Genomic DNA, 11,301 nt, shown 5'->3' with positions numbered 1-11,301 from the left:
TAACATTACTAAGCAGCTGTCATTATCTTAAAAATAGTTGTCATGTGGGCAGGGAGCATCATTCCTTTATTTACTTTATTTAGGTGGAATCACATTCTTTTCCATTTGACAGAAGAAGCATCTTCCAATTTAAGAAACCCTAAACCTAGCTAAGTTGTCTATTATAACTTCATTCTCCTAAGACAATACCTACTAACATAGTATTAAATTATTCTTTCAGCTCCTATGTTTCCTCAACACATCAAGACGTGACCTTGAAGAAGTAATTTATTATGTTAGTTGGGATAATCATAGTTTTCATCTTGGTTTGGTTGGGGAGTAGATGGTCTTTAAGTAGTTGAGTTGTAATCACAATCTTCATTCTAAATTGATGATGCGGGAGAGGGAGGTCTTTTTTGCATTAGTTACACACATTTAAAGAGTTAGTATATAATGGGTTTGTTCTTCTACCTTTCTCCACTTAAATATTAAACGTGTGTCTAATATGCTGCCCTCTTACCACTAAACCGACACCCGGAAGGATCCTAACGTGTGTCTAATATGCTGCTCTCTTACCACTAAACCGACACCCGGAAGGATCCTTTTTTTTTTTTTGATCTAACAGTAAAATGATTGACGGAATGCTAGAATGCCCTAACCCGAGTTTGGTGTAACCATATACGTAATAAAATTGCTAGTTAAACATAAGACAGTATGATAGATGGTCACGATCTTGTACGTTTGGATGATTCTTTGTGTGGTATGAATTGACAGTTGAATAAACAAACATTATATGTCTACAAGTGATTAAATATGTTGATAGAATAAAGAGCATATACAATAAAAGTAGCATATGGCAATTGTGATTCATATCAATCTTCCAGTTTATTCCACTGAGGTGACTGACTGCTGGCCTTGTCAGTAGAACAAGAACAGACATTTCTTATCTTTGATCCAGTTATTGATGATAAGGAGGAGAATCTACTCCTTGAGTGGAAATATTTTTTAGAATTCTTTTTCTTTTTTACTGAAGCTATCTTTATCCAACATATTCTTCTTGTTTAGTAATGTTACTTTTATTCAAAGGAAGAATCACATTCTGGTTTTTTTCCTTGAGGATAATATTCATGCTTTACTTAACAGAGGAAACTTCTTCCTAAAGTTTTCAAGACTAAACTTAGCTGCAGGATAAGAAAATTGTAATTTTAGGATACCAAAAAAGAACCAAAATAGAGAGAGATATGGATGGAAAAAAAAAGTAGAGCCTAAATATTAAAAAAAAGAAAAGAAACTACTCCACTAAGTTATTCCTTACACTTCTACAATCTCTAAGGCTATGGCTGCACACATCTTTCTCCATTTGTTCTTTCTTTGTTGTCTTTACCTATGAGTGCACATGTCCAAAAGTTTCTTTCTTCCTTCTACTATTTCATCAAAGAAGTCATCAAGTTGCCCAATGATGCTTTCTGCCCCACATTTCAACATTCCAAAGCAATCTTTCAAGTTTTCAATCTTGTCATGGATATCAATTTGTGTTAATACTAATCCACACTCCTTGGCTCTCTCTAGTTCCACTTTCAGCTCAGCCATAGCTACTCTTGCTCTTCGATACTCGAAAAGTAGGATTCCGGGCAGCTGCCCTTCTGCCTGATTCACCTCTGCTACTACTCTCTGATGCAATCTTGAAGTTGAAACCATAAAAGATGAACCGAAAACCATGTTCCCTTCATGACCATTCCCTTGGTAAAAACTTGTTTGTGGCCAACAATATACCAGTCCACTTACCAAAATGGCCAATAGCAATGAGCTGACATTCTTCATTGCATAAAGCACTCCTCTAAATCCGCTGAATCCATTGAATTTTGATCCTATCATAATATTTTCGTCGAACCTCAATGATAAATCTTGCATTCTTGTTTCCATTAAGCTCTTGTTTTCTTCTTCAAGTGCTACTGTTTCTCTTTGACATCTATTTATCGCGCGAATAACCTGTATGATCAAGAAAAAAAATTACAACTTTACGCATAAAAATGAAAAATAATTCGATATGGATACATGGTTTGATTATGCGAAGAAAGTTAAAACAACCTGGCGGGAGAGCAGAGGATTTAAAATGTTGTGATCATCAAGAGAAGAAGCTAAATTAGCACCAGAGGTGTAATAATTTTCCATGCTGGAGATTGCTGATTTGAGAACATGGCAAGCTTCCCAAAGTCTTGAACTTTCATCCATATACTCATCAAGCCATTTCTCTCCAACAGGCAAATGTAGTTTTTGAACCAGAAATGTTAACTGGGAATGAAAAGATCTTAGAGATGACAAAACATGTTGAAGAAAATGAAAAGACATGAAGTTCTGAGACAGGAATAAGTGATCAAGATTGTCAAGGCCTCTAGTGAGGAAGTTGTAGAAGCCATTAACAGAAGTTGTAGAGGAAGAATGATTCATCATAAAGATTGAAAAAGAAGAAGATGGTAAGTTAGAAGAGAAGAAAAGGTGACAGAATATTGATGGTTATATGTAGTGGAAGTGAATTCAAGAAGGTGAAATAAGGAAGTGAGTAGCTTAAGGGGTTAGGACATAGGAGTCTATATAGTGAAAAGGATTGGTTGTTGGGGGCAATTATGTGTGTTTGCTACAGAGTGGAGGAGATGATTGGAGAATCTGCCATATTCATTATTTAATGGAAGCAGAGAAATGCTGGAATTGAAAAAGTGGAAAGGGAAAAAGGGAATTCCTAAGTCTAAAATGAAAAGAAAAAGCAAACATGAGAAGTTAATGAGTTGGCCTTAAAACATTACACTTTCCTATTCATAAAGATTTAGTCTGCAGACCTTTCAAGAATCAAAAAGGGGGGTCTGCACATAAAATGATAATTAGGGAGAAATCTTTAGTTTTTTTTCTTTAATTATTTTTAATTATATAGCTCTTTATTCTATGAAGGCCCTAGATTTTGTTTTCTTGGGCTGTAAAAGTTTGACTACTTTGACTGAGATACTTCTTATTCTTTCTTCTCATTCTTCAATTTTGATTTGGTTCCCTCTTGGAATTGAGTGCTTCTCACCTTTTAATTTTATTAATTATTCTTTTGATGAGTTATTTAGCTGTGTAATGGGGAAGTTTAAGGAGATATTAATGATGAGGTCTTGGAGTTGAGATTATTATATGCAGATGCTGGCCCCTGTTTTTTTCTCTTTTTGAAGTTAAAATTATACTTTTTTGGGAAAGTTTACATGGAAAGCAATATATTGCTTCTAAGTTCAATATACACGAATTTGCCGCTAACATTAACTTGCGGTCCCCTCAATACCCTCTGGCTTTTCGAAAACCCTACTCCCCCACCAAAAGAAACTAAAAAGAGAAAAAGGGTTGGTGGAGTTTGTGAATTTCCAACAAGTCTAGTAAGTTTTACAAACAACTACAATTTCCTCTTACATTTTCTATATTGAGATTTGAATCCTAGCCTTATGAATTTTCAAATGGGATTTATAAAGGCCGTGGAAGCAGCAACTAATGCTTGTATTAAGGTAGATTGTTTAGATCACGCCCCTTGGGTGCGACCCTTCTTAGACCCTGCGTGAACGCAAAATGCCTTGTGCATTGGACAACTTTTTTTGGAGTGCTTCATTCATTGCCTTTAAGGTTTTGCATGGTGTTTGTATGTTTCAAAGAATATCCAAACCAAACTCATGATGGAGTTGGAAATTCGAATAAGGAGATTCAAAATAATGCTAGAACACCATAACTAGGACTCAAATTTGTGTCCTAAAACAATTTTTGAGCCACTTGCCGCTACAACTTCCATTATATCATGTAAATACAATCATTTATATATATATAAAAAAACATTTGCTTTATCCTTTTTGCACATTATAGTTTGAGGAATGTGGTTCAATTGAACCATGCAGCTCGATTCCTAGAGTGGCTACACCAAGGTTTTGGGTTGATCATCAAATGAATTCAAAATATGTAGTATTGCTTTTTTGCAGAGCCCAAAACTTTCTTGTGCAACAATGATGTAGTAGAAGATGTGATAATACAAAGTAGTATCAAAAGCCGGGATCCTGTTTTTGAAATGGGGAATCAAGAATGCATGCTCACTACATTGAAATTTGGCAAAATAGGACTTGGTACGGGACTAAGCAATTTGTATTGGAATTGGAAAATGGAATTCCACTTTCCAAATCCACTCAAGTGGGTCATTATCTAATGAAAAAGGCCATCCACACAACCTAATATATCTTTATTTTAGCCTAAAAAATATTTTGGTGGTTTTTCATTCTTCGTTTCTCATTGGTACGGGTATGTGTATACACTATTTTTCCTAAACGGCCAGACCCCACTAAAAATTTTACCGGTTATATTTATGTTGTTGTAATATATATTTGATGTAACTATATGGTCACCCTTATACTCATCAAGTTTGGTTTTAAAAGGTAGCTGCGAGGTTTTCCTTTGGGTCCACAAAAGATGTTCCAGCAAATTACAAGACTTTAGAGGGGTAGAGAAATAGGAGTAGTAAAAAGATTGTTTCAGATTTTTAGTATGATAGGATATTTCATGGGAAGGATTGGACACCACGCTTTGCATAATGGTGTGAATTGGTGAAGCTGAAAATCAATCAAATCCAAGGATAAGGGGTTTGAGGGTCTTGTTTAGGGGAGGAATTGTATGGGACAAATGTTAGTGTGCTACTTGTGTTTACCTCTTCGTGGGGTTGTTCTCTCGATATATTGTATTGTCTTTTATATAATGGATTGCTCATGTCATGGACGTAGGTCAATGACCGAACCACGTTAAATGTTTGTGTCTCTTTTGATATATTCCTCTTGTGTTGTGTGGTTTATCGTAGTTCAAGGTTTGTTTTACTAGCTTCCGCATGACACCTATTTATTTCGGTCCTAACAAGTGCTATTAGAGAGGTTCAAGACAGGTTCTTTGGCGAATTTTGTTCTAGCATTACGATTTTTGTATGAGAAATTGGACCGAAGTACTACACATGTTGAGATAAACTTTGTTATAGAGATTTGGAGATGCAACCTGTTGATGGTTATGTGAAGGATGTGAATCAAGTTTTATTCATAAGAAAATTCAGGCCAAGGAGAAGAATTGTTAGGTGTTTGCCTTGATTTTCTTACCATATTTGGTTTTCCTATTCCTTGAAGGAAGGACACCATATTTACCAAAATTAAGTTTTTCTTTCCTAGAAGGAAATTATAAATCTTGCATACTTGGCTAGTCTTTTTTTTTTTTGGAGGAAAAAAAGCTTTGGACTTCTATAAATTTGAGGATCCCCCTTCTCATTCAATAGCATCCACAATGTAGCCATAAAGGTTTTTTTCCAGAATCCACTAGGGTTTGAGAGTAGCCATTGTGCCATAAAGAGTTTGAGAGTCTTGTTTACGGAATAGAGGCGAATATGAGCAAGATTGTATGTCTGAATGAGAGCAATTATAATATTTGGAGAAGCAAGATGAAAGATTTGTTGTTCGTGAAGAAGATGCATCTACCATTTTTGCAGCACATAAACCCGAGAGTATATCGGATGAAGATTGGGATTTCGAGCACCAGCAAGTATGTGTATATATATAACAATGGGTTGAAGATAATATTCGCAACCATATTGTGAATGGACACACATGTGAGATCATTGTGGGAAAAGCTAGAGACTCTTTATGCTTCAAAAATTGGGAACACTAAGTTGTTCCTGCTAAAGCAATTGATGACCTTTAAATACAAGGAGCAGAGTCCTATCCTTAATCATATAAATGATTTTCAGGGTGTCCTTGATCAGATGTCTGGAATGAGAGTTAATTTTGATGATGAGATACAAAGACTTTATTTTTTTGACAAATTCAGCTCCCGGTGTTAATGTGACCATGGAATATGCCAAGAGTAGTGTGTTGGATGGGGAAGTAAGGAAAAAATCTCAGGGTTCATCTTCACAAGCATATATCTTGGTTACAGAAAATCGGAGGAGAGATAGAACAAGAGGTTCGAGGAATAGAGGTAAAAGAAGAAGTAAGTCAAGGTCCAAATACCATAATATTACATGCAACTACTGTGGCAAGAAATGACATATCAAAGATTTTGCCACAAGTTGAAGCAAGACATTAAAGAGGGAAAGAAAGTATCATTGGATAAGAATAGCCGTGGAAGAGAAATTGTTAAGGTTGAGAAGATACACACTAATGAAAATCCTTCGGATATGCTGACATAAGCGATGGTTACAAATAAACATGCATTTTGTAGAAAATAGCAGGCATGAAGCATGTAAATAGTTCCTCTACTTGAAGACATATTTGGCTCCTTGGCTGAAGGGGGAGTTTGTTGGGCCCATGCCCATGTTTTCGAGCCAAAGGCCCAATGGCCTAATCCTATCTTTTAGTCTCCATTCCTATTCGGAATTGGATTCTGTTTTTTATTCCTATTTAGAGTGGGTTTTCGCTTTAAGAGAAAACACCACTCATTATCTATAAATAGGACAACCTTGAAAAATTATTATATACTCATTGGTACAAGACTTTGAAAGACTTAAGCACATAAGAGTGGCTTTTTAAAGAGCTTTCATCAAGAGAGAAGAGAGAAGAAAAGTGTTTGTTTGTTGCAGATTTTTGTTTCGACCAGCCAACTTCAAATTACGTTACTTCATTCGTTAACCGTTGGATCGGGCTGAAATTTTGACTGAGTATTCGTAACATCTTGATCTTTGATTTGAGCGGTGCAGATCGTATTTAAAGGCCCGTAGAATCTGATTTCGATCCCCGAACAACAACTCTATTTTTATAACTTTCCCTCCTTCTTCAATTGATTTGTTGTTGCTATTGTTGCTCCGTGTTTGGCACTTGTTGTGTAGTCAATTTGGAGAACTTTTTAACCCTCTTATTGTTATAGTGGAGCTTTTTGGATCTTTGTGATCCTGTGGTTTTTACCTTCAATTTAAAGGGTTTTCATGTTAAAATTTGGTGTTCTTTATCATCTTTATTTTCGGGTTTGTCTCTTTCTCGACATAACAAGTGGTATCAGAGCAAAGTTGAAGACATGTTCATTTTGGCGGGTTCAATTCTAGCCGCAACATATTTGACGATAATCGTGATTTTTGTTTGAGAAATCTGACCGTAGTGCTACTCACATTTAGACAAACTTCGCGGTGTAGATTTGAAGATGCGACCTGTTGAAGGTTATATGAAGGAGGTGAATCAAGTTTGTTTTGTCAAAAAATTCAGGCCAAGGGGGAGAATTGTAGGTGTTTGCCCTGATTTTGTTACTATATTTGATTTTCCTATTTTTTGAAGGAAAGAGCAATATACTTACTATAATTGAGTTTTCCTTCTTGTAGAAGGAAATTATAAATCTCCCATATTTGGCTAGTCCATTTTCTTATAGGAAAATATTTGGACTTCTATAATTGAGGATCATTCCTTTTCATTCAACGACATTCACAATGTAGTCATAAAGGGCTTGAAAGTCTTGTTTAGGGTAAGAACTTTACAGGACAAGTGTTAGTATACCACTTGTGTTTGCCTATTCGTGAGGTTGTTCTCTCGATATTTTGTACTCTCTTTTATATAGTAGAATACTCATCTCCGTCGTGGACATAAGTCAATTGATCACGTTAAATGTTTGTGTCTCTTTTGGTATATCTCTCTTATGTTGTCTGATTTATCGTCATTCAAGGGTTGCTTTACTTGCTTCCGCATGACACCTGATTTTTCAATCCTAACAAATAGTTATACTCGTTCGACATTAAGGTAGAAGGTTAGTAGGTAATAGTGACACATCGAGAAATTCGGCTAAGGGTGTGCAATTTTTTTTTTCCTCAGTTATGTTAAGGGTGTGCAAATTTTTTTTCTCAATCGTGTTAAGGGTGTGTAAAATTAAATACACTCATAATAACTACTAACATTTAACCTACTGTATACCACATAATTTTCTAGCGAAGAGTGTGCAACGGACCACCCTTCGCCTAAGGTGGCTCCGTCCATGGTAGGTAGTTGAGCGTATTTCTTTTCATACCAGTTATATTTATGGTATTCTTGTATTTCCTTATTCGTAGTTTGCTTTGATTTCCAGTTATTTGTTCGCTTCAGTTATCCTATTATCTTATTGTTGCTAGTACTTGTTGTTGCTGCTTCTTTTTCATCATTCCTTGAGTCGAGGGTCTATTGAAATTTAATTTCTTTATCTTCACAAAGTAGGGATAAAGTCTGCACACACATTATCCTCCTCAAGTTTCACTTGGTGAGAATAAGTATGTTGGTTATTGTTGTTACTCGTACTGACATGAATACCTAAAACAAATGAAGGATCGATGTAACGGCAAATGGTGCACCCTACTAGCCGAAGTGGTCCTGGAAAACAACTTTTATCTGTCTTTTAGGGGCAAATGAAGTTGAGATAATGTAGAACAGGTCTATTTCGACCCTGTTCAGTTACATTCTCAAAACTTTTCCAAGTTTTAATGATATAGAGTTCATAATCAATCCTAGTAGTAACTTTACGAAACTTTGGCCCATATACATAGCACGGAAAAAACATACTCATCCCTACTGTATAGTGGGGCATTTGCATTTATACCCGCTTTTTGGGTCACGTTTTAATTTGTGTTTGTTTTACAAAACAAAATTGCAAGAGTACCCACTTTTTCGCGTAACTTCAGCATACGGGGCTGAAGTAGCAAAGACAATCACGCAAAACTTCAGCATTCTAGTAGACGGGACTGAAGTAGCAAGTGTGCTGAAGTTTTTGTTTGTAATTGCTGAACTTAAGCATAGTAACTGAAGTTTTGTTCTCTATTTGCTGAAGTTTTTGTTTGTAATTGCTGAAGTTTTTGTTTTCGTAACTGGCGAACTTCAACTCTAGAGCTGAAGTTTTGGTTTTGTAACTGGCGAACTTCAGCTCTAGAGCTGAAGTTTTTGTTTTTGTAACTGACGAACTTCAGCTCTAGAGCTGAAGTATGTTTTGTAACTTGCGAACTTCAGCTCTAGAGATGAAATTTTTGTTTTATAACAGTCGAACTTCAGCTCTAGAGCTGAAGTTTTTGTTTGTAACTAGCGAACTTCAACTCTAGAACTCTAGGGGCATGTTGTACCCACACGAAGTAACTTAAAGCAACATTAACAGGAACCAAGAAACATCAACACATTACCAATCCAATCGACAACTGAAATCTCCAATTTTCGCCAGACCCAATTCACCAAACAACAATATAAAATTAATAATTAATTTCTATCGTCCCATTTTCACATCAAAATTGTGCATAAGATTCAAGTTGCAAAACCAAGATAGAACCTTTACAGCTGAGGGTGTCGGCGAAAAGGACAAAATGATTGAAAATTTATAGGACTTACCGGAGAAATAAGAAGAAGCAGATAGGGATGAACCTTACTTCTGGAAAAAGAAAAGATAAAACTTTGAGGAGGAGAAATGGAGCTGAAGTTGTTTAAAAAGTGGGTACAAATTAAATCTTTTAAAAACCCGTGCAATTTTTACCTGTTTAGTAGATGCTGTCAATATGAGCGGGGTCGGGCTAGCCCAACCCAACCTACGTGGGCTTTAGCAATTGACAGTGTAGGCTGGGCTAGCCCACAATTTTGATGAGCCTTATAATGGTCAGCCCACCCTAGCCGTAGCCCCCACGTGCCGACCCATTTTTTTTTGTAAATATGGGTGTGTTTGGTATGAAGGAAAACATTTTTCGGAAAAATATTTTCCAATTTTCCCATGTTTAGTTGGCTTAAATGTTTTGGAAAATATTTTTCTTATGAACTCATTTTTTTCAATTGAAAGAAAATGTTTTCCTTATCAAGAGAAGGGAAAATATTTTCCAAAACTCCTTCTCAACCTTTCCCACCCTCACCAACCCACCCCACCCCCTCTCTCCAAAAAGTTTTTTTTTTCAAATTTCAATTTTTTCGTTACCACCCACCCTACTACCCCTCCAACCCCACCCACCCCACCCCCACCCCCAGTCGGTCGTCACCCTCCCACAAAAAAATATTTTTTTACCTTAGTTTTTTTTTTGGCAATTTTAAATTTCTATTTTTTTCGTTTTTTGCACCATCCATCCCCACTCCCCCGCCCCTCCACCCCGCACAATTTTTTTTTAAATCTTTTTTTTTTGTAATTTTAAATTTATGTTTTTTCGTTTTAATGTACCCTCCCCCTCCCCCGCCCAAAAAATATTTAAAAAAAATATTTTTAAGTTTTAATTTTTTTATTTATCGGTTTAAAGGTTCAAAATTTTACAAGTTCCAAAGTTATGAATTCGGAGGTTTATGTATTTGGAAGTTTAGGGATTCGAAATTCCGCGGTTTCAAAAGTTTAGCGGTTCGAAAGTTTATGAAGCTTGTGGGTTTGAAAGGTTGTTGGTTTGAAAGTTTATGGCTTCATGTTTATTATATCTAAATTATTTATGAATACTCTTGAGAAGTCATTTTTCTTAATTTGCATATCAAACACCGGAAAATGAATAAGATTACTACTTGTTTTCCAAGAAAATATTTTCTTGGAAAACATTTTTCGTTATACCAAACACACCCTATAATTTTATATTTTTTCTTTAAGTTCTAACCTAAAAAAGGATAAATATTTAAAAGTTAAAAAAATCTTATTGGAAATTTTTTACAAAACAATAAGCACTAAAAAAAGTGAAAGACAACACTATATTTCATTCACCAAAAGTCAAAACTCAAAACAAACTATTTAAAAGAACGTCCATGACTCTTATGTGATATCCAACATATCATCTTCATCAAATACATTTGAATATGTTTGTGAGAAGGTTGTTTTAATATCTTCACTTACATCTACATCTACAATTCGTATGTAATATTAATTAGTTAAATATTAAGAATAATTAAATTTTTTAAACTAATTAACGTTTTAAGACTTTAATCTTTTAATATGATGAGCTTAATAAACTTTAAGCTTGGGATACTCTTCTTGTTATTTTTTGTGTCATATATTTTTTAATATTTTAAAAACTCTAAATACGTATTTTTATTAGGCCCACAGGCCGGCCCAGCCCAGCCTCAGTTAAGCCTCACATGCCACGTGCTTACTCTGGCCGGGCTTAAAAGCGTTGTTTTTAAATGTGCTCCAGAAATTCTAGCCCATCCCCGCTAAATCACGTGTTGGGCTGGGCTAGATCAATGGGCCAAGTCAATATTGATGGTTCTACTGTTTAGGTTAAAGCACATTAGTTACCATGATTAAGTGGTAGAGTGAGGCGATAAGCGCTCATACATGTCATGTATTTATTGGTTTAGCTACTAAACTTTAGTGTAAACACACGTGATGTAAGTATAATTTTTCCCTAAG

At 35.5% G+C, this 11,301-nt stretch overlaps 1 protein-coding gene across 1 annotated transcript; it reads right to left on the bottom strand.

Annotated features, from left to right (window-relative positions):
* Nucleotides 1–1,161: 1,161 nt before the first annotated feature.
* Nucleotides 1,162–2,618, bottom strand: LOC104222167 (uncharacterized). The gene is made up of 2 exons (XM_009773359.2): nt 2,068–2,618; nt 1,162–1,968 (listed from the first exon to the last, which is right to left on the bottom strand). Exons 1-2 carry the CDS (start codon nt 2,428–2,430, stop codon nt 1,360–1,362), a joined length of 972 nt encoding a protein of 323 aa, XP_009771661.1. The 5' UTR covers nt 2,431–2,618; the 3' UTR covers nt 1,162–1,359.
* Between the last annotated feature and the right edge of the window lie 8,683 nt (nt 2,619–11,301).

Source organism: Nicotiana sylvestris, chromosome 1 (assembly GCF_000393655.2).
Source record: "Nicotiana sylvestris chromosome 1, ASM39365v2, whole genome shotgun sequence".
In the NCBI taxonomy this organism is placed as follows: Eukaryota; Viridiplantae; Streptophyta; class Magnoliopsida; order Solanales; family Solanaceae; genus Nicotiana; species Nicotiana sylvestris.
Note: the sequence above shows the minus strand (reverse complement) of the source record. Positions and strands in the feature narration are given on the sequence as shown.